The 24,085-nt window shown below is 26.3% G+C and overlaps 1 protein-coding gene across 1 annotated transcript in view; it reads left to right on the plus strand.

Annotated features, from left to right (window-relative positions):
- Positions 1-15,523, plus strand: part of blo (bloated) — a gene marked incomplete at its 3' end in the record, with an annotated part of 354,695 nt that extends 339,172 nt beyond the window's left edge. Inside the window, 2 exon segments of the mRNA XM_075309344.1 lie at positions 9,628-11,977; positions 14,914-15,523. Coding sequence (XP_075165459.1) covers positions 9,628-11,977; positions 14,914-15,523 — 2,960 coding nt within the window.
- Positions 15,524-24,085: the final 8,562 nt, after the last annotated feature.

Raw genomic sequence — 24,085 nt, forward strand, 5'->3', positions numbered from 1 at the left:
GTGTCGACAAAAACTGCATGATATTAGAGAAATTTTCCCCATGACTGCCAACTACTGACGCAGTTTCGCTTCACAGTTTCGTTCTCTTGTGTTTTTATTCTCTCTGATACAAATTTTTTAACGTAATGTACGTTGCATTTCCATATGTTTTATGATAATAAAGCACATAGAACCATTTTTGTTTTGTAATTTTTTTTTTTTCAAATTTAACGAAACTATTGTAGAGGAATTTGTAGGGAAAATTTTTTGGGAATGTAGGGGAAAGTAGGGAACTTTTTTTGTCCTTGTAGGATAAACCGAAAATTTTCTCTGGCAACATTGGTGGAAGGAGGATTGTGGAGATCTAGAATTCAAAAATATTTAAATTTTAATTTAATTTAAAAATGATTAGAATTTAATTAAATTAAGTTCATTTTAATTAATTTACTGACATTTCAATTCAATATTTTGCATTTTTTTGGTATTTTTGTTTTTGTATTTTATATTTAATTTAATTAAATTTTTAATGTTTTAATTTTAATTTTAATCTTACTTTTATTTAAATTTCAATTTTAATTTTAATTTCACACTTAATTTTGATTTCAATTTCGAGTTTTACTTTAATATTTGTTTTATTTAAATTTTCTAAAATTGCAATTTTCAAATTTAATAAAATTAGGTTCATTTTAATTAATTTAATTAAATTTGATTCAATTCAATATTTTGAATTTTTTCAATATTTATAGTTTTTATATTATATATTTAATATTAATTAATAATGTTTTAATTTTAATCTTTATCGTAGTTTTATAATTTATATTTATATTTAATTTTAATTTTTATTTTTATTTTAATGTTATAATTTTAAACTTAATTTTGATTCCAATTTCGATTTTTATTTTAATTTTTTGTTTTATTTTAATTTTCTAAAATTGCAAAATTCAAATTGAAAGACTTAAACAAACAACTTTGTTGGCAACTTTTTCACTAAATAATTATTTGCTATGGACGATATCACCCCTAGAGATAGGGTGCGTTATTTTTGCCTTTGTGAAAGGAATGTAAAGAAAGATTTTATTTTAAAGGGAATATTTTTTGAAATATCATAAAAAAAGGATAGTGAAATGGGAACTGTGAAGGTATCGAATTGAAAAGTATTTTAATATATTTTAATTTCATTTATTAATAAAAATTTAATTAAATTAAGTTCATTTTAGTTAGTTTATTTAAATTTGATTCAATTCAATATATTGCATTTTTTATATTTTATATTTAAGTTAAATTTTAACGTTTTTTTATTTTAATCTTAATATTAATCATAATTATACCTTAAAGTACATAGTGGTCAGGGTATATTAACTTTGATCTGCCAAAAAATGTGCCTACCAGAAATATTGATTTATACCGATCGACTCAAAATCACTTCGTGAGTCGATCTTGCGCTTGGTATCCGTCCGTCCGTCCGTCCGTCTGTCCATGTATTTGTTGTTCGCAGGATTCTGGTCGCAATTATTAACCGGTTTTGATACAGGGTGGTACAGGGTGTTTTTTGGGTATAAGGACAAACGCTATTGAATTTGGAAGAAATCGGATGAAATTTGGATATAGCTCCCATATATATGTATCGCCCGATTTCGATAAATGGAGTTACGTTATGCTTTTTTACTAACCGATTATCGTCAAATTTGGCACAAAGTAATATTTTTCATCACCCTTCATGTGTGCAAAATTTCATTGAAATCGGTTCAGATTTAGATATAGCTCCCATATATATGTATCGCCCGATTTTCCCAAATTTGGCCACAAAACCATTATTTGTTACCCGATCTTACTCAAATTTAGCAAAAGGTAACCATCCGTAGTATCAACCAAACCTGCCAAATATCATTTACATAGGTTCAGATTTAGATATAGCTCCCATATATATGTATGGGCAGATTTGCAAAAATTTGTCCTAATAACCCTATTTTTAACAAAAAACAGCCTTATTTATTACCCGAATTTACTAAAATTTAGCACAAGATAACCTTCTATTAATATCAGACATTTCTGTTAAGATTCTGATAAAACTCCCATAACTATGTACACCTTCATGTTACATATAGAAATGCGGGTTATCTCCCAATCTTATACCACTCATACCCCACAAACAATGTTTACTAATTCAATAGGGGTGGTTTAGGGTATGATATAGTCGCCCCCGCCCGACTTTCTACTTTACTCACTTGTTTTAATATGATTTCAATTTTGATTTTTATTTAAATTTTCTAAAATTGCAAATTTCAAATCGAAAGACTTAAGCAAAAAACTTGTTGGTGACTTTTTTCCGAATTAGTATCAAGTTTGTATTTTAAATCTGAATCACACTCACATATACACTTTTCTACAAAAATATAAAATTGAAAAATTTTTCATTTCGAATCCAAAATCTTAAACAAAACTATCCGTTGACATTTTTTCAATTGTAATTAAAGACAATTTCTTAGATCTCTCCCATTTTGATACCCTTTTGAGAAAATTCGAATCTAGTATTCATTCATACTTACATTCATATATTTCTACAAACGCTGAAAAATGTGCAAAGTGTTTGATTAACAGGTTTCCCTGGACTTTTTGTTGTACTCTTCTTGTAAGGCTCTCATAGACAATGAAATTTTTCTTTTAGCATACATCGACATTGACTTAATAATAGTCCTCTTCCCAATGGGGCCATCAAAAAGCCATATGCAATTCTATATAATTATGGCCAAGACTATCATCTTCATCATTATCGATGGGGAAGTTAGCAGCAAAAGATTACTGTGGCACGATGAGAATAGAAATGAAAATGAAGTGGTTTTCCAGTACATACACACACACTCAGTCTGGGACATATGAAAATATCTGTAAATAATGGGAAAATATTCAAGTTTCGCAAAAATGTTCAGAGGAAAATTATTGCTTATCCAAATTAGGAAAATTGACTAGATGAAAAAAAAACTCTTAGGAATTTTTTAAAAGAGAAAATAGAAAAAAAATTGCTCATGACTTTCGGTTTCATTGAAGAGATTAAAGGATGACATTCCTTAGGGGATAAAATAGTTGTGTGAAGAGACTATAGAAAATATTTTGTAAAATAATTACTACTTAATGGTAGACAATTATCTGAGCTATTTGAGCCATTGATCGTTGTAAAAACATTTATCACTTTTATAAATAATTTCCCACCGATTCATATGGTGTGAAATAGATAAAAATACTTTTCTACTAGAAAATCTTGGAATGGGATTTTAATTTTTAATTTTCAATAAAAATTCATAGCTTAGGATTTATTTGTCATTCCCCAATCGAGAATATAAAGGAGAATATATTAGTATGCCATATTGTAATTGATATATTGATTTGGTTTACATTCTCTGTAAATGTTATGTGAAAAACAAAAGACTTAAGAAACAAACACGGCTCACAACAAATCATATGAATGAACTTAAGCGTTCGAAAGATTGTGAAATAACAATACCCCTTGTATGTATAACGAATATGTAAGGCAGTGACATAACACATGTGAGATATTGTTGTGTTTAGGATAAAAGTTCAACGAGGTAATTAATCATTTTGTGGAAATCGATAAAGAACAAGATTATGTGTCAGCAGCAAGCTGTCATTGGTGAAGGGATATTGAAAGGCAATAAGCAGTGTATGAGTTTAAAGTTAATCTTTATAGAGAGCTTCTAAAATAGCATTTGTGTTGTCGAACCCTCAAAAAGATGTGTATCTGTCATTCGGAATTCTCGTAGATTACTTGCACAACAAATTCTTTTTCTCTTCAATCACGAAATAATTGATTTAAGTAAATTTTAATACAAATTTCTGCAATAAGAGAAATAATAGTATTACTCTCGATTTTCAATTAAAAAATCGATTGATGTGACAATTTCTTTGATTGATTTTCGTTTTATTTAAATAAAATTTAATCAGTTAAATTTTAAATTAAATTTTTTTAAAATTAATTTTTGAATTTTTTGATAGTATGATCTACCAAGAAAATTACAATTTTTAAAGATATTGAATTTGTATATAATTTTGAAAAAATTTAATTTCCACAGACATTTTTGTCAAAATTTAAACTCTACAGAAAATTTTCTTAAAAATTTTACACCAACAGAAAATTTTTGTCAAAATTGTACTTCTATAGAAAATTATGGCAAAATTATATTTCTATAGAAAAATATGTCAAAATTTTATTGCTGTAAATATTTTCAAGAGATATAGTGGTCTTATTGTATAACCGAAGCAATACTGACTACACCAAACAAAACTGGGCTTTAGATCTATAGAGATCAAAATCCTATGCGTCATGTGATGTTAAGATATGAATGGGAAAATGAAAACTGATGAACCACTGGAAACACATAAAGCGACGTGGACCAGGGCAACGGTCGGAATAACTACCAAAAGAAGAAAAAATCTATAGAACTACTGAAGATGGCGAGTATGACGACTGTCAGAAAGGCCGTGTCTGGCCACCTAGAGTTGAGGGCACATTTGTGTCGAATAGAAGCAGCCGATGATGGTGTACTATGTGTAGGGCGATTTTGAGGACTAGGACCTATGTCACCTCATTGAAGAGGTGATTTCTGAACTAGTTTAAGCTTAGGAAACAGGGACTGGAATCAATATATTCTTTAATAAAATAAAAGTACGATGAAAATGATGAATTAGAGTGCACAATAAGCCGAATGTTAAGGCTTCTATGTTTTTTCATGGGCTCTTTGGACAGTTTTTTTTATATTTTTTAGCAACTAAAGCAAATCTAAAAACCTGGAACTTCTTTCAACATAACCTCATTTTAAAACGGGGAAATCTCAATAGTTTACTATCTTCGACCACGGTTGCCACAGTTAGTAGAATTGTACCAAAAATGGTAGATTTTTTATTGTATAGTAGATTGGTAGAATTTTTGATATTTTGGTAGATTTACAAAACCTTCTTTTCTAAGTCAGATTTACATAAATTTTTTATAGAAATAATATGTTGACAAAATTTTCTATAGAAATAAAATTTGTACAAAATTTTCTATAAAAATAAAATTTTGGCAAAATTTTCTATAGAAATAAAATGTTAACAAAATTTTCTATAGAAATAAAATTTTGACCAAATTTTCTATAGAAATAAAATTTTAACAAAATTTTCTATAGAAATAAAATTTTGACCAAATTTTCTATAGAAATAAAATTTTGACAAAATTTTTTATAGAAATAAAATTTTGACAAACAATTCTATAGAACTTAAATTTTGACAACATTTTCAATAGAAATAAAATTTTGACCAAATATTCTATAAAAATAAAATTTTGAACAAATTTTACAATATAAGTAACATTTTGACAAAATTTTGTATAGAAACAAAAAAGTTTGACAAAATTTTCTATAGAAATAAAATTTTGACAACATTTTCTATAGAAATAAAATGTTAACAAAATTTTCTATAGAGATAAAATTTTGACAACATTTTCTATAGAAATATAATTTTGACGAAACTTTCCATAGAAATAAAATGTTGACAAAATTTTCTATAGAAATATAATTTTGACGAGATTTTCTAAAGGAATATAATTTTGCGCAAAATTTTCTATAGATATAAAATGTTGACCAAATTTTCTATAGCAACAAAATTTTGACAAAATTGAAATAAAATTTAGAAAAACATTTTCTATAAAAGTACAATTTTGACAAAATTTTCTACAGAAATAAAATTTTGACAAAAATTTCTATAGAAATAAATATTTTGACAAATTATTCAAATGTTGACAAAATTTTTTATTGACGTAAAATTTTGACAAAATTTTCTTAGAAATAAAATGTTTAACAAAATTTAGACAAAATTTTCTATAAATATAAAATTTTGACAAATTATTCCATAGCAATAAAATGTTGACAAAATTTTCTATAGAAATAAAATTTTGACAACATTTTCTATATAAATAAAATTTTGTCAAAATTTTCCATAGAAATAAAATTTTGAAAAAACTTTCTATATAAGTAAAATTTTGTCAAAAATTTTCTATAGAAAAAAAAATTGTCAAAAATTTTCTATACAAATAAAATTTTGACAATATTGTCAATAGAAATAAAATGTTGACAAAATTTTCTATAGAAATATAATGTTGACAAATTTTTCTATAAAAATAAAATGTTGACAAAATTTTCTTTAGAAATAAAATTTGTACAAGATTTTCCACAGAAATAATATTTTGACAAAATTTTCTATAGAAATAAAATTTTGACAAAATTTTCTATAGAAATAAATTTTTTACAAAATTTTCTATAGAAATAAAATTTTGACGAATTTTCTATAGAAATAAAATTTTGCACAACATTTCCTATAGCAATAAAATAAAATAAAATTTTGACTAAATTTTCTATACAAATTAAATTTTGATAACATTTTCTATAGAAATACAATTTTGACAAAATTTTCGACAGAAATAAAATGTTGACAAAATTTTCAAAAGGAATATAATTTTTAGAAAATTTTCTATAGATATAAAATTTTGACAAAATTTTCTATAGAAATAAAATTTTGACAAAGTTTTCTATAGAAATAATATTTTGAGAAAATTTTCTATAGAAATAACATTTTGACAAAATTTTCTTTAGAAATAAAATTTTTAACAAAATTTTCAATAGAAATAAAATTTTGAACAAAATTTTCTATCGAAATAAAATTTTGAACAAAATTTTCTATAGAAATTCAATTTTGACAAAATTTTATATAGAAATAAAATTTTGACAAAATTTTATATAGAAATAAAATTTAAAAAAAAAATTCTGTAGCAATAAAATTTTGACAAAATTTTCTATAGAAATAACATTTTGACAAAATGTTCTATAGAAATAATAATAAGGCGTTCGATAGTATATGGGTTGCCGGACTCATTTATAAGTTACAAAAGTACAAGTTTCCTATGTACATCATCACTCTATTGTACAACATGTTAGACGGTAGAACCTTTCATGTTACCAACGGAAATTACGTGAGTTCTCGCAATTTCAAAATGGTCAATGGACTCCAACAGGGCACAATTAATGCTCCAACGTTATTTAATATATATATTCACGATCTTCTACTCAGTATTTCAGATTCAATAGGTTATGCTGACGACATCATAGTATTTCATGCGGATGAAACTGTTACTAGTATCAACATGCATCTTCAAGAGAAATTTGATAGAGTTGTAAGCTATTCGGACAGTTGGAATATGAGAATCAATTATGCGAAGTGCGAAACCATTCTTTTTCGACCACCCGTTAAGAGGTGCAATAATGACATACGTAGACACTGGAGAAAATTTGGTATTACATCTCCCAGTCAGCAAAAAATTGTCAATAGGAATGTAGTCAAGTATTTAGGTGTTTACTTGGATAAATTTTTGTACTTTAACAATCATATTCGAAATCAAATCCCAAAAGCCATAGACGCGTTTTTTATACACAGAAAGTTATTTTACTCTAGGAAAATATCAGTAGAGGTAAAAATGCTACTCTACAAATCACTTATTAGACCTATATTAACCTATGGGTGTCCCGTATGGTTTAATATTTCTCCTTCGTATATGGAGAGGCTAAGAAAAATTGAAAGGAAATGCCTCCGAGTATGTACTTCCTCATATAGATCAGCTGAGAGTGACTACACGAAGTATTTATCTAATCGTAAACTTTATAACACGGCAGATATTTTGAGAATAGACAATTTCATAATCAAATTGATAAGAAATCACATTGCAAGAAGTACACGATGCAACTTAAATAACTTTATTAAAGCGCCATACTATGTAGACTTCAACTATATTTGCAGAAGCTTGAACACAGGTTTTGTGCCTCCTGAAGCATTTCCATATTTAGACCAAAACGGATTTATTCAAAATGAACGCGGTATTCCAATTTTCTACCATTTGTATAGGAGGGCCAATATAAAGGCAATTAATAACGATTTAATATTAAGCAATGATTTACGATTTGATTCTTCCATTTCCAAAAAAGACCTGGTTACGAGAATAAATCTAAATAAAAACTTGTACTGGTGGATAATTAATTAACACAAACTCTCTTTTTTATCTCTCCTAACATCTTTTTTTTTTGTTTTCTTCTTTTCATACATAGTAAAAATTCAAGTAATGTTTTTATAAGTTTTTCATTACATAAAAAAATGTTATCGATCTCTCAACACTAAATATTTACAAGTGATAATATTTTCTATTCAATTAAATCAATTATTGTATATATAATGTACTTGAGTATCCAATTTATGGACTATGTATTTTATCATATATAACTCATAAGAAATCTATTTTTTGTTTATTTATAGTTGTACAAACTGTAACCACAAGTCAATAAACCGAAAATAAACATTAAAAAAAAAAAAAAAAATAACATTTTGACAAAATGTTCTATAGAAATAACATTTTGACAAAATTTTCTATAGAAATAAAATTTTGACAAAATTTTCTAATGGAATTTTATTTTGAGAAAATTTTCTGTAGGTATAAAGTTTTGTCAAAATCTTCTATAGAAAAAAAATTTAGCCAAAATCTTCTATAGAAAAAAATTTGCCAAAATTTTCTATAGAAATAAAATTGTGACAAAATTTTATGTAGCAATATAATTTTGACAAAATTTTATATAGAAATAAAATGTTGACAAAATTTTCTATAAAAATAAAATTTTCAGAAAATTTTCTATAGAAATAAAATTTTGACAAAATTTTCTAATGGAATTTTATTTTGAGAAAATTTTCTGTAGGTATAAAGTTTTGTCAAAATCTTCTATAGAAAAAAAAATTAGCCAAAATCTTCTATAGAAAAAAATTTGCCAAAATTTTCTATAGAAATAAAATTTTGACAAAAATTTTCTATAGAAATAAAATTTTTACAAAAATTTTCTATAGAAATAAAATTTTGACAAGATTTTCTATAGAAATAAAATTTTGACAAAATTTTCCATAGAAATAATATTTTGACAAAATTTTCTATGTGTAGTCTCAGGTAAATGTAACAGGCCAACCTACGTGCAAAATCATAGTGTTGGTATCTCAAAGTTGTTATAGAATTTTGTCCGGAAATTCTTGAGGTATTGGGATACTCTTTGCGTATGTTACGTATTTCGCTTGTAAAATGTATTTTACCCTTTACATTAGGATTCAGTATGAGAGGCCGCATTGCCTAAAAATAATAATTACCATTTTACCTCAAAGAAACTCCCTTTAGATTTTTTCATTTCATTAAAAAGTTAACAAAATTTTGAAAACTCCATTTATTTAAGACAAATTATGATGTTTCTCTGAAAAGTGAAAAAAACGACAATATATAGTAATCCCTAATGAAGAATTCCTTAATGAAATCCTTCATATTGTGTAAACTAGGCGCCTAAGGGCGTAGTTTGTTGGATTATTGCATGCTTACTCATCAGCAAGCGGAAATTTAGCCAAAACCATTAAAGGCTCTTAAAACAATTTAATTGTAGTCAACGCAACAAGAATTTTTAAAGAGAATACACATCTATTAATTTTTATTTTGTTTTCTCTTCGTAGAAAAAAAACGAATACTAAACAAAATCTTACTCAAACACCCAGTAATTAATGTGAAATTTTTCTCCTTCATTGTCTTTACAGGAAAACGATCCAACGATTCAACGAATTTTGAGACCGCAAATGTCCAATCCCCTCAACATCAGCATCATCATCATCAACATCAACAATCGCAGCAGCAGCATATAACGCCATCATATCATCAAGTTCCTGCTGATCTATCAGCAGAAAATATCCATAGGGAGGCTGCCTTGGTATTGGCCCAGGCTAAACGTCATAAGAGTATAGCAGAGAATGGTGATAATATACCCACATTTCGGGTAAAGACAAAACGTTCGGGCGACTCTTCAACATCATCCCAAATACCCAAAAAATTCCATTCTTTGCCATCGCGTAAAAAGAAACCACCAACAAAGCCAGTGAGTCGTAGCAACAGTGACGCGGCAGCTAAAAAGCCACCCAAAAGACCGTCAATCTTTAGTCTGTTTAGTCGTAAAAGTGATACAAATATCAATCAAACCGAAAGAGATCCCCGTTTTGAGGATAGTGGAGGACGTCGTTTGGTGCGTAGTAAAAGTGATGTGGGTTCCTCATCCTATAAACTAAAGAAAGTCCTCAAAGAACCCAAGTCCAGTCATCCCCCGTCGGGATCCAACAAACATTTACCCTCGCAATTGAGTCCCATCATCGAAAACGATTCCAAAGACGATTGTTTTGAGGAGGAATTCACAAGGGAACGGCGTAAATCGGAAGCTATAACCGATCGGGAAAAACATGAAAGTGCCATTAATGAGCTACTAAATCGTAGTCGTTCCCAGGCTGAGGTTGATGGTAGTCTAGTGGGACGCATACCCGTCTCCGAGGGAATTAAAGAGAAAATTCTAACGCTACAAGCTAAGTCACAAGAAAACATGCACAGCTCTCAATTGCCAGTGCAAAAGTTGCCCCTTACCAAGGGCCATACGGTGAATGGTATGGTGAAAAGGCTTTCCATGGAGAGATTTTCTCCACCTCCTACAATATCGGGCCCCGCATTTTCCTATATAAGGCCCAATGAAGGTATTACCTATGCCCAATTGGAATTGCAAGAAGATCAACCCAGGGCCAGACGTGAATTCAATCGTTCACCCGTTCGTGATTATCGTTCGCCGGTGAGGGAAATGCGTTCAACTTCCCGGGACATCTTCACTCCGGAACGTGAGTTGATCAGCACTACGGTCCTTAATCGATCACCTCCCGAGGATCAAACGGATTTTGTAACTAGTCAAAGGAATAACTACTCGCCTAGCTATAATGCGGCCAAAGGATCAACCACCATACACATTGGTGGCTCCTTTTCCCCCTCACCTTGGCAAATGCTATCGCCTCGTAATCTTAGTGATGAGGATGAGGGTTTAGGTTTGGAAACTCGAAAATTCTATGAAGATGACATGCAAACATCGAAACGCAGTAAGTCGCCTGCAGAACCTCCAATTGTACCGAAAATCCGTAGTCTAACTCCCACCAGGGAAAATGGTTTCCATTCCACCGAGAGATATCATACGCCCTCCAGGGAAATAAATCACAATGATGATATGGGCTATAGAAGAGCTCGTTTGGAATCACGTATATTGACTCGAAGATTTGGTGATTCAACCACTCTGGAAAGGAATGGTTATCATTCCCGTGACCAATCCCATGATCGTTTACTTGAGGATCGTGAAAATATACCCAGTTATCAGCCCAGGCGTTATCCATTAAGTGCTGAAAGAGAAACTCGCCAGGATTCACAAAGATTCCATAAACCTGAAGTTAAAGAGATTCTCAATAAATATTCACCAGAGAGATCCCACTTGGATATCATATCTCCAACGGTAACAACATCCGTATCCACAGGTCCCGCTTCCACTATGGAGAAGACATCACGTTATAAGCACACCAAATACTATGATGATGGTCATGGAGGTGTAAAAGAGGTCTATGAAAGAGAAACTCAATTCGATACAGATGGTAAGCCTCATGTGCGAGAGACTCGGCATCGTGAACGTTTGGATTCATATTCGGGAAAACCCATAAGGGAAACTTCTCCTCCTCCTCTCGCGTTGGAGTCGCAAAGACATCGTGAACGTTTAGATTCTTATTCGGGAAAACTGCAACGTGAAAGTTCTCCCGCCTTGGGAGAAAATCATCTTCGTCCTCAAGTAATTAGCGATTATGAACCCAAGTCATTTGATTCACAATTTACCACCACTGATCAATATCGTTCATCACCCGAGAATATGAAACGCTATGATCTGAATTCTGAACGCACGACCAATGGACGTCTATCCAGTGAAGATCGTTGGCATAGTAGCTTGAAACGGGATAAACTACAGCAGAGGAGTTTCGATAAGGGTGATTCGGGTATTGAAAATGATTTTCGCAAGGAATCTTTTAATGGAGATTTGGTGACAAGGTAAGTTGAGAGCCTATAATGAATGAACAAACAAACAAAATTTAGTGGAAACGTATAAGATTAGCATTGAATCAATTGGGTTACATAGAAATTTTTTTTATATTGGCTACCTATAGCACGAATTATGGCTTCCAAACGCCGGCAAAACCATCACAATTTGTCAAAAATTTATTTCTATAGAAAATGTTGTCAAAATTTTATTTTTATAGAAAACTTTGACAAAATTTTATTTTTACAGAAAATTTTGCTTCTATAGACAATTTTACTTCTACAGAAAATTTTGTCAAAATTGTATTTCTATAGAAAATTGTGCCACTGTCAAATCATCGATTTGAATTCACATGGCTGGGTTTATTTTGAGCGTGCCTCCTCTTCTTTTTCCATTTGTTTTGTTTTGTTATTGTTGGTTTTGTTCTTTAAGCATTGTTGTTGTTTTTTATTGCAGCTTAAAACCATACATTGACTAAACTACAAGTGTAGCTTAACCAACAGAGGAAAAGAATGTTTGTCAAATTTATTTGGGCAAAGCCCTATAGACTGCAAGATGGTTGGATGGACGCACGTTTCGGAATTACCACATTCCTCATCAGCATCCTATACTTGCAGCAAAACTATCAACCAATTATCAGAATAAATTCAGGCAGTTTAACTGAAATCTTCTATAGAAGATTTTCCAAAGATTTTATTTCTATAAAATATTTTGTCCATATTTTATTTCTATAGAAAATTTTGTCAAAATTTTATTTCTGTAGATAATTTTGTCAAAATTGTATTTCTATAGAAAACTTTTGCAAATTTTTTTTATAGAAAATGTTGTTAAGATTTTATTTCTATAAAAATGTTTATCCAAATTTTATTTCTACAGAAAATTTTGTCAAAATTTTATTTCTATAGAAAATTTTGTCAAAATTTTATTTCTATAGAAAATGTTATCAAAATTTTATTTCTATAGAAAATTTTATCAAAATTTTATTTCTATAGAAAATTATTTCTATAAAAAATTTTATCAAAATTTTTGTTTCTATAGAAAATTTTTGCAAAATTTTATTGCTCTAGAAAATGTTCTCAAAATTTTATTTCTATAAAATATTTTGTCCATATTTTATTTCTATAGAAAATTTTGTCAAAATTTTATTTCTATACAAAATTTTTGCAAAATTTTATTTTTATAGAAAATTTTGTCAAATATTTATTTCAATAGAAAATTTTATCAAAATTTTATTTCTATAGAAAATTTTGTAAAGATTTTATTTCTATAAAAAATTTTATCAAAATTTTATTTTTAAGAAAACTTTGACAAAATTTTATTTCTACAGAAGATTTTCCAAAGATTTTATTTCTCTAAAAAATTTTCTCAAAATTTTATTTCTATAGACAATGATCTCAAAATTTTAATTTTGTAGAAAATTTTCTCGAAGTTTTATTTTGTATAGAAAATTTCCTCAAAATTTTAGTTCTATAGAAAGGGGGCCACCGTGGTGCAATGGTTAGCATGCCCTCCTTGCACACACAAGGTCGTGGGTTCGATTCCTGCTTCGACCGAACACCAAAAAGTTTTTCAGCGGTGGATTATCCCACCTCAGTAATGCTGGTGACATTTCTGAGGGTTTCAAAGCTTCTCTAAGTGGTTTCACTGCAATGTGGAACGCCGTTCGGACTTGGCTATAAAAAGGAGGTCCTTTGTCATTGAGCTTAACATGGAATCGGGCAGCATTCAGTGATAAGAGAGAAGTTCACCAATGTGGTATCACAATGGACTGAATTGTCTAAGTGAGCCTGATACATCGGGCTGCCACCTAACCTAACCTAGTTCTATAGAAAATTTTTTATTTTTGTAGAAAATTTTTGGAAAATTTTATTTCTATAGGAAATTTTATCAAAATTTTAATTCTACAGAAAATTTTCTCAAAATTTTAATTCTACAGAAATTTTTCTCAAAATTTTAATTTTATAGAAAATTTTCTCAAAATTTTAATTTTATAGAAAATTTTCTCAAAATTTTATTTCTATAGAAAATTTTGCCAAAATTTTATTTCTATAGGAAATTTTGTCAAAACTTTATTTCTAAGAAAATTTTGTCAAATTTTTATTTCCATAGAAAATTTTGTTAAAATTTTATTGCTATAGAATTTTTTTTCAAAATTTTATTTCTATAGGAAATTTTGTGAAAAAGTTATTTCTATAGATAGTTTTATCAAAATTTTATTTCTATAGACAATTTTATCAAAATTTTATTTCTATAGAAAATTTTGTCAAAATTTTATTTGTATAGAAAATATTATCAAAATTTTATTTCTATAGAAAATTTTGTCAAAATTTTATTTCTATAGAAAATTTTGTCAAAATTTTATTTCTATAGAAATTTTTGTCAAAATTTTATTTCTATAGAAAATTTTGTCAAAATATTATTTTTATAGAAAACTTTAACAAAATTGAATTGCTATAGAAAATATTGTCAAAATGTTATTTCTATAGAAAAATGGGGCGAAATTTTATTTCTATAGAAAATTTTGGTAAAATTTTATTTCTATAGAAAATTTTGTCAAAATGTTATTTCTATAGTAATTTTATCAAAATGTTACTTCTATAGAAAATTTTGTCGAAATTCTGTAGATAATTTTGTCAAAATTTTATTTCAAAATTTTTGAAAAAATTTATTTCTATAGAAAATTTTGTCAAAATTGTATTTTTACAGAAAATTTTTTTAAATTTTATTTCTACAGTAAGTTGAAGTACCTTTTATTTGGAGGGGAATTTTACCAATCTATCAAACATTAAAATATCTGCAATTTTTGGTAGAATTTAGTCTTCATTTTATATGATTAGCTCACAATAGAAAAACACCAGGGAAATGAATAGCGGATACGATAGCAAGGCAAAAAATTACGTTCCATACTAACATTCGATTAAAAACAACTCTTCTTTCACAATTATAGATGGCGCAAACGTACCATTGCCGATGACATTAAATCCTGTGAGAGTTTCCTCAAAAAAGAACGTCGTCATTGTGAACAATTACGACAGGCTGCCAAACGCTCGGCGGATAATTACCTCTATCGCGAACGTTCCATAGATGATGGTTCCCATTTCGATCCCCTATTGGATAAATATCCTCAAACGCAGCCGAATAGTTCTACTCTAAGGAGGCGCGATCAACAATCGCAAACACCACAAGATGTCGACGGCAAAACGAATACCTCAACATTGAAGCGTAACAAAAAATTGGGTGGTTTCGAAAAAGTCAAACAATTATTCACTGGCGGTGGAACCCATACTGCTTCAGGGACGGCAGATAAAAAAGAAGCCGAACGTAAAAGTATGAGTAGCAGTACCAGTAGTAGTGCTGGTACTCAACAGACCATAAAATCCAAGGATAAAGACAAATATACAGTGAAAGAGGAAGAAATGCGTTCTACAAGATATCTTCGAGGAGAGCATCGAGTCAATGGTGGTATGGTGAATGGAGGAACCGGTAGCAGCAGTAGTGGTGGTGGCCATAGTATTGGTGTAGCCACCCAAACCTCGGAGCATATACGTGAGCCAAAGGTGAGTCATAAAGGGAAATTGTTATAATAATGAAAAATAAATTTAAAGAATTAAAATTACACAAAAAAAAATATCACCAAAATATTTGCAATTAAAAATTTAATTGAAGATGAACAATTTTTTCAATTAATAAATTAATTGATACCATTAGCTTTTTATTCGGGATAGAAATATTAAATTAATTGATTGAAAATTTTAAAATTTTTAATACAAAAATTAATTGATTCAATTAACTTTTTAATCGAATTTGAAAGATTACAAGCAATCAATTCTTAATCAAACTACAACCACTAAGCCAATTCAGAAAGTGATTGAAAATAGTTTCTTTTTTATTAAACAATTAATTGAGTTTTGCAATCAACATCAATTAAATTTTTAATTGAATCGATTAAAAAATTACTGAAATTTGGTAATAAAATCAATTAATTTTTTAATCAAGTATTATTTTTTATGCCCACTTAAAACTGTGATTTATACTATCATTTTCGTGGTTGAAGACATTTCAATTAAAAAATTAATTGGATCAATTAATTTCGTGATTGAATCGGATTTTTTTTGTGTAAGATTATAAGTATAACCACAGTTAAAAATTTAAAAGTTATCTTGAAATTTAAATTATAATTTTGAAAAATTAAAATAAAAAATATAAAAATTAAAAACAAATACAAATTAAAAATTTTTAAATTAATTTTAATAAAATTTTTAATTTTTATTAAATTTTTAAAAATTTATAAAATTTGAATGCTTAAAAATTCTAAATTTAAATCAAATAAAATTAAAATTAATATATACTAAAAATATAAATATTTAACATCAATTTGGATGATTAAGGCCACTACGTTTTGTTTTTATTTATTTATTTAAATTAATATTAAAATTAAAACTAATCTAAATTAACAATTAATATTAAATATATAAAATTAAAAGTAACGTCAAAATTAAAGTTAAAATTGAAATTAAAATTAAAATTAAAATTAAAATTAAAATTAAAATTAAAATTAAAATTAAACTTAAAATTAAAATTAAAATTAAAATTAAAATTAAAATTAAAATTAAAATTAAAATTAAAATTAAAATTAAATTAAAATTAAAATTAAAATTAAAATTAAAATTAAAATTAAAATTAAAATTAAAATTAAAATTAAAATTAAAATTAAAATTAAAATTAAAATTAAAATTAAAATTAAAATTAAAATTAAAATTAAAATTAAAATTAAAATTACAATTAAAATTACAATTAAAATTAAAATTAAAATTAAAATTAAAATTAAAATTAAAATTAAAATTAAAATTAAAATTAAAATTAAAATTACAATTAAAATTACAATTAAAATTACAATTAAAATTACAATTAAAATTACAATTAAAATTACAATTAAAATTACAATTAAAATTAAAATTAAATTAAAATTAAAATTAAAATTAAAATTAAAATTGAAATTAAAATTAAAATTAAAATTAAAATTAAATTAAATTAAATTAAATTAAATTAAATTAAATTAAATTAAATTAAATTAAATTAAATTAAATTAAATTAAATTAAATTAAATTAAATTAAATTAAATTAAATTAAATTAAATTAAATTAAATTAAATTAAATTAAATTAAATTAAATTAAATTAAATTAAATTAAATTAAATTAAATTAAATTAAATTAAATTAAATTAAATTAAATTAAATTAAATTAAATTAAATTAAATTAAATTAAATTAAATTAAATTAAATTAAATTAAATTAAATTAAATTAAATTAAATTAAATTAAATTAAATTAAATTAAATTAAATTAAATTAAATTAAATTAAATTAAATTAAATTAAATTAAATTAAATTAAATTAAATTAAATTAAATTAAATTAAATTAAATTAAATTAAATTAAATTAAATTAAATTAAATTAAATTAAATTAAATTAAATTAAATTAAATTAAATTAAATTAAATTAAATTAAATTAAATTAAATTAAATTAAATTAAATTAAATTAAATTAAATTAAATTAAATTAAATTAAATTAAATTAAATTAAATTAAATTAAATTAAATTAAATTAAATTAAATTAAATTAAATTAAATTAAATTAAATTAAATTAAATTAAATTAAATTAAATTAAATTAAATTAAATTAAATTAAATTAAATTAAATTAAATTAAATTAAATTAAATTAAATTAAATTAAATTAAATTAAATTAATATTAAAATTAAAATTAAGATTAAAATCGAAATTGAAATTAAAATTTGAATTCTAGGCCAATAGCTTCTATCCGTATAAATTAGTTTATAATAATTTGTAGTTATAATAAATTAAGCAATAAGTAAATAAAATTAAATTTAAATTTAAAAATTAAACTAATATTAAACTTAAAATTAAGGGTTTTAAGCTTACTCTTACAACTGAAAATAAAATTAAGATTAAAATTCAAAATAAAATTTAAACTTAAAATTAAAATTAAAATCAATATTTACAGTTAAAAATTTAAAATATAAATTAATTATAACCTTTAATTTTATTGTTAATTGAATTAATTTGAATTTAAATTCAAATTGAAATTAAATCACAATCAAATTAAAATTTTTATAAAATATAAAAATTAAACGCAAATTTAAAAAATTAAATAAATTTATATTTAAATTTAATAAAATTTGAAAAAAATCAAAATTTTAAAATGTTAAATTTAAATTAATTAAAATTTAATTTAATATAAATATAAATTTAAATTGAAATCAATATTAATAGTTAAAATTTTAAAATATAATTTAACTTATAATTTATTATTTAAAATTAAAATTAAATTTAAAATAAAAACCTAAATTAAAATTAATATAAAATGAAAATATAAATATTTTAATTTAATGTACTCTACTAAAATATTCTCATGTATTTTGGTATGATCGTAGCCATTACGTTTTGTTTCTATGTATGTTTTACTTATTTATTTATTATTTTGTTTAAAATTCAAAATTTGCCTTAATTTGAAAATGATTTGAGTTGTGATTGTGATTGTATTAAGAGCTTTTTGAGACTTCACCCAGCATTAGCAACTCACCTTCGCTTATTCACACGTTTGTTGAAGTTTGAATGTCTATTTGATTGTGATGATTGTAAAGCACGGAAGTTTAACATTGGCGGATAAGACCAAAGGCCAAACAGCTTCCAGTCATATGCAAAAAGCAAAACTTCAGAAAACGCTTTCAGCATCATATCAACCACTTTTTCTATCTTGTAAGACGTCTACTATGCCTTGGGTCAATGTTCGATGGGTTCATTATTCATTTGCGTTTTTTTTCTCAACACCTTTTGTTGCTTTAATAAAAAACGCTATTATGTGTAAATTTATTTGATTAGCACTTTTAAGTTAATGAGTAAATGAGTTCGAAAATGCAAAGTTCATTAGATTTAAAGCTGCCAAAAATTGTTGATAAATTAATTTATCCTAAAACTTTTTAACGTCTCATAAATATCTTCACATTCAAGTAATTCTAAAAGAAATCTGTGTGTAAAAATATTGTAACAGCAGATCCACAAAAATAAATTTGGAGTGCTTATATACTAGATTTAAAATAAAACTTATTCGCCTAGCATCTGGCAGTTGCTTTGAAGCGATTTTTATATTCATTCTCTTTTAAGTCATCGATGTGCTAATAAATTTCACTCGTCATGGGAAACTGATAATTTTTGTTTTGTTTTTAGTTCAATAAGTAAACGATCTAGAGTGTCTGTTGATGACTTTTCTTCATTCTATATTTGTGAACTACTTAAAAATTAGCTTTATACGGGTGTGAATTTTTAATTCAATACGGCTATTTTTTTATTAAGGAAACCATTATAAATGTGCTGAACACAAGCGATCAATAAACACAATTTGGAAATCGATCTAAGTGGAGGCTGTATGAGACTGGACCTATATGCATCATGTTAAACACTATGCCAAACAAATTTTGACCTAATATGAAAGATTATGCAACTTGAATTTTAGGATACTCAATTCACACAATGTTAAGGATAAATTTCTTTACAATAAAAAAAAAATTATTAAAAGAAGGATCTTCATCTTTACTTTAAGAATTGGTTTCTTTAAATTTAGGACACTAATCTGTGAAATTTCCGTCCCTCCGATAAAGTGGTATACAGTGTAGCTAGTATTTTTCTGGCTCTTGTCTCCGAACTATGATGCTTTCGCCCTAAATAATCCCCAAAATAAATTAAAATTCCTCAGTAAAATCTCCAACACACTGTTGACAAGTTTTTATGAAAAAATAAAGAAATAGGATCTGCTGTAGTAACAATTTAAAAATTGGAAATATATAAATTTTTTTTATAAAAGCTTGCGAGCAGCAAAAAGATCAAGATTTCGAAACAAAACACCAGGAGATCGATGATCATCTTTTTTTTTATTTTAGAGAAGCAGCATCTTTAGTTTCGATAAAAAAATCACCAATTTTATCCTCTTTATATAAAGAAAAAGTTTTGAAGTAACACTGCACATAAAAAAATAGTTATGTGAAATTATGTGAAAATTTAATTTCTATAGAAAATTTTGTCACAATTTTATTTCTAAGAAAGTTTTGTCATTTTTTTCTGTAGAAAGTTTATTTCTATTGAAAATTTTATTTCTATAGAATATTTTGTCAAAATTTTATTTCTATAGAATATTTTGTCAAAATTTTATTTCTATAGAAAATTTTTTCAAAATTTTATTTCTATAGAAAATTTTGTCAAAATTTTATTTCTATAGAAAATTTTGTCAAAATTTTATTTCTACAAAAAATTTTGTCGAAATTTTATTTCTACAAAAAATTTGGTCAAAATGTTATTTCTATAGAAAATTTTGTCGCACTTTTATTTCTATAAAAAAATATGCCAAAATTTTGTTTCTATAAAAAATTTTGCCGAAATTTTATTCCTATAGAAAATTTTGTCAAAATTTTATTCTTTAGAAAATTTTGTCACACTTTTATTTCTATAAAAAAGTTATGTGAAAATGTTATTTCTATAGAAAATTTTTTCAAAATTTTATTATTATAGAAAATTTTTTCGGGAGGTTCACGTGTAGTTCACTTTGGGTTGAGTGAATTACCCGAATTTATTCTGATAATTCGTTGATAGTTTTGCTGCAAGTAGAGGATGCTGATGAGGAATGTGGTAATTCCGAAACAGCTGTACATCCAACCATCTTGCAGTCTATAGGGCTTTGCCCAAATAAATTTGACAAGCATACTTTTCCTCTGTTGGTTAAGCTACACTTGTAGTTTAGTCAATGCATGGCTTTAAGCTGAGATCAAAAAAACAACAATAACGATTGAAGAGAAGCCAACAATAACAAACAAAATAGAAAATTTTGTCTTATTTTTATTTGTATAAAAAAAAATTTGTCAAAATTTTATTTCTATAGAAAATTTTATTAAAATTTTATTTTTGTAGAAAACTTTCTTAAAATTTTATTTTTATAGAAAATTTTCTCAAAATTTTATTTCTATAGAAAATTTTTTCAAAATTTTATTTATATAGAAAATTTTATTTCTATAGAAAATTTTGTCAAAATTTTATTTATATAGAAAATTTTATTTCTATAGAAAATTTTGTCAGAATTTTATTTCTCTAAAAAATTTTGTTAAAATTTTATTTCTATAAAAATTTTTGTCAAAATTTTATTTCTATAGAAAATTTTGTCAAAATTTTATTTCTATAGAAAAAATTTAACGAAATTTTATTTCTATAGAAAATTTTGAAAACATTTTATTTCTATAGAAAATTTGGTCACAATTTTATTTCTATAGAAAATTTGGTCACAAGTTTATTTCAATAGAAGATTTTGTCGAAATTTTATTTCTATAAAAAATTTTGTCAAAATTTTATTTCTTTAGAAAATTTTGTCAAAATTTTATTTCTATAGAAAAAATTTAACAAAATTTTATTTCTATAGAAAATTTTGTCAAAATTGTATTTTTATAGAAAATTTTATAGAAATTTTATTTCTATAGAAAAAATTTAACAAAATTTTATTTCTATAGAAAATGTTGTCAAAATTTTATTTCTATAGAAAATTTTGTCACAATTTTATTTCTCTAGAAAATTTTGTCAAAGTTTTATTTCTATAGAAAAAATTTAACAAAATTTTATTTCTACAGAAAATTTTGTCAAAATTTTATTTTTATAGAAAATTTTGTCTAAATTTTATTTCTATAAAAAAAATTATCAAAATTTTATCTCTATAGAAAATTTTGTCAAAATTTTATTTCTTTAGAAAAAATTTAACAAAATTTTTTTCTATAGAAAATTTTGTCAAAATTTTATTTCTATAGAACATTTTGTCAAAAATGTATATCTATAGGAAACTTTGTCAAAATTTTATTTCTCTAGAAAATTTTGTCAAAATCTTATTTTTATAGAAAGTTTTGTCAAAATTTTATTTCTATAAAAAATTTTGTCATAAGTTTGTTTCTATAGACAATTTTATATAGACGAAAATCAATATATCGGTGTTTTTCAAACGAATAGCCAAATTTATTATACTCTCATCATTATCTTAATTTGGTTGGTATAAAAATTCTTGGGTACTCGTATGATAAATTTTTAAGAGCCTCTTGCTAGTTTCGTTCATTTCGTTATCTCCCATTGTCCTTACATATAGGTCGTATAACCCCAAAATAAACCAAAGAAATCCAGGAATTAATTCACCAATAATTCTTTGTCATATCTCACACTCCATTACGAGCATTCCCCGCCTAACAAAATAAAAATGATTTCGGACCATTTCATGCCTACTCCAAATTTCTTCAGCTGTGACAATTTTAATGCCAATTAAATTTCAATTGCCTCATTAATTTCACTCATTAATCGGATTTTTTATAATCGAAAAAAGTTTTATGAATACTTAAGGTTATTGCCAAAGTCATTTACATTTCATAATACCAGGAGTACGATAATGATTACACGATGGTGATTTTGTGTGAGCTCATCTCATGATTGTAAATAAAAATCAATTTTGTGGGGGTTTATTGAACTTCGCAACAGAAAGATATGGCAATGCCTTGAATTCTTGATCATATTTTGGTAGCCTGTTTTGGTAAGCTGCAATCCATGACTAATTGAAAATACCCTACTCCACACTTATGACCAATGGAAATCCTCTTGCCCAAAAAGAAAAAAGATTTATAAAAGGCTTTTGAACTTTAACTTTAAATCTTCGTTTTTCAAAAGCCTATGCTTCCGCATTCAGGAGGTATCGCATCTTTTCACAAAAAAAAACAAATCGACGCAAAATGCAAACTTCAACATAATTTATGCCAAATCCATAAACAAACCATGCAACAAAGTCCCTAACAGCTTACGACATGGAAGAGAAGGTGTAATCACCTACCTCCTTAAGCTTCTTTTGTTCGTTCCACTGTCATATCAGCCATGCAATTTTTCTTTCGTTTAACTCTGGTGTAAAGGGTGGTCAATGCACATGTTGCCAGCAGTTTCATCCAGCATCTTTTTTCCATTCCTCCTACTGATCCTCTATTTCCTCTTGGAATATTAAGTGAATAACCATCAACTTGAATGGAACAATGAAAAGCGAAAAAAGGGTGTCAATATGTCAACTTGGGCATGTTGCATAACTTTCAAGATCATGTCTTCTTGAGTGAAGCCAGGGAAGCAAGAAACGCAAGAAAACTTACAACACACAAAGGAATGATCCCACCAAGACCACAGCTCTAGTCAGCTAAGGCTATGTTATGTAAGGCAATATTTTTTCACGCCTCCACACAAAGCCCTGTTAAACGCCACAATGACGACACATACACTGTAATCGTAAAGAGCTATAGAGGTAGTCAACAAGTCAGTCATCTAGCCAGCCATTGAGCCAGCTAACCGCTAAACTAGGCATCCAAACCATGAGACCATAACAAAGATATTCTCATATGGGTAATCACAAAATGGGATATGTGACTAGGGTTGATGGCTTCTATGAGTAAGCAAGAGGGTGTCTACTATGGAGATACTATGTCAGTGATGGTGATGGCATCTTTATTCATTCATTCATTCCTTGACAGACCATGCATGCTAATAGCGGCACTTCTAGTATTTTTGTGGTTATTTTCCATGATCTTTTTACTCCTTCCACAGGAGTTTACTTATAGGATTTTATTGTCATTCTTTTTTAACTGAGGGTTTTCTTCATCTCGTCTTAATGTATGTCCATCATAGACCTATATTATTAAGTCTTTTATAGGAGGAGGAAGCCACCGTGGTGCAATGGTTAGCATGGTTAGTCCATAAAATCGGGCAGCACTCAATGATAAGAGAGATGTTCACCACTGTGGTATCGCAATGGACTGAATAGTCTATGTGAGCCTGAAATATCTGTCTGCAACTATACTTATCCTACCCAGCAAAAAAAAATAGCTTCCAAAAAAGTAGTTTGGATCCCCAATTTATGATCCGGAAGTAGTGCAAACTAGGATCATCTCCAAAGAATTTTACATGATCTTGTCATAGGACGGGAGTACCATTTTGGATCATTTGCATTGCTTTAGTTGTGCCTTGGAAATTCATTTGGATGAAGAGATTAAAAAAAAAT

This window comes from Haematobia irritans, chromosome 5 (assembly GCF_050003625.1).
Source record: "Haematobia irritans isolate KBUSLIRL chromosome 5, ASM5000362v1, whole genome shotgun sequence".
Classification (NCBI taxonomy): Eukaryota; Metazoa; Arthropoda; class Insecta; order Diptera; family Muscidae; genus Haematobia; species Haematobia irritans.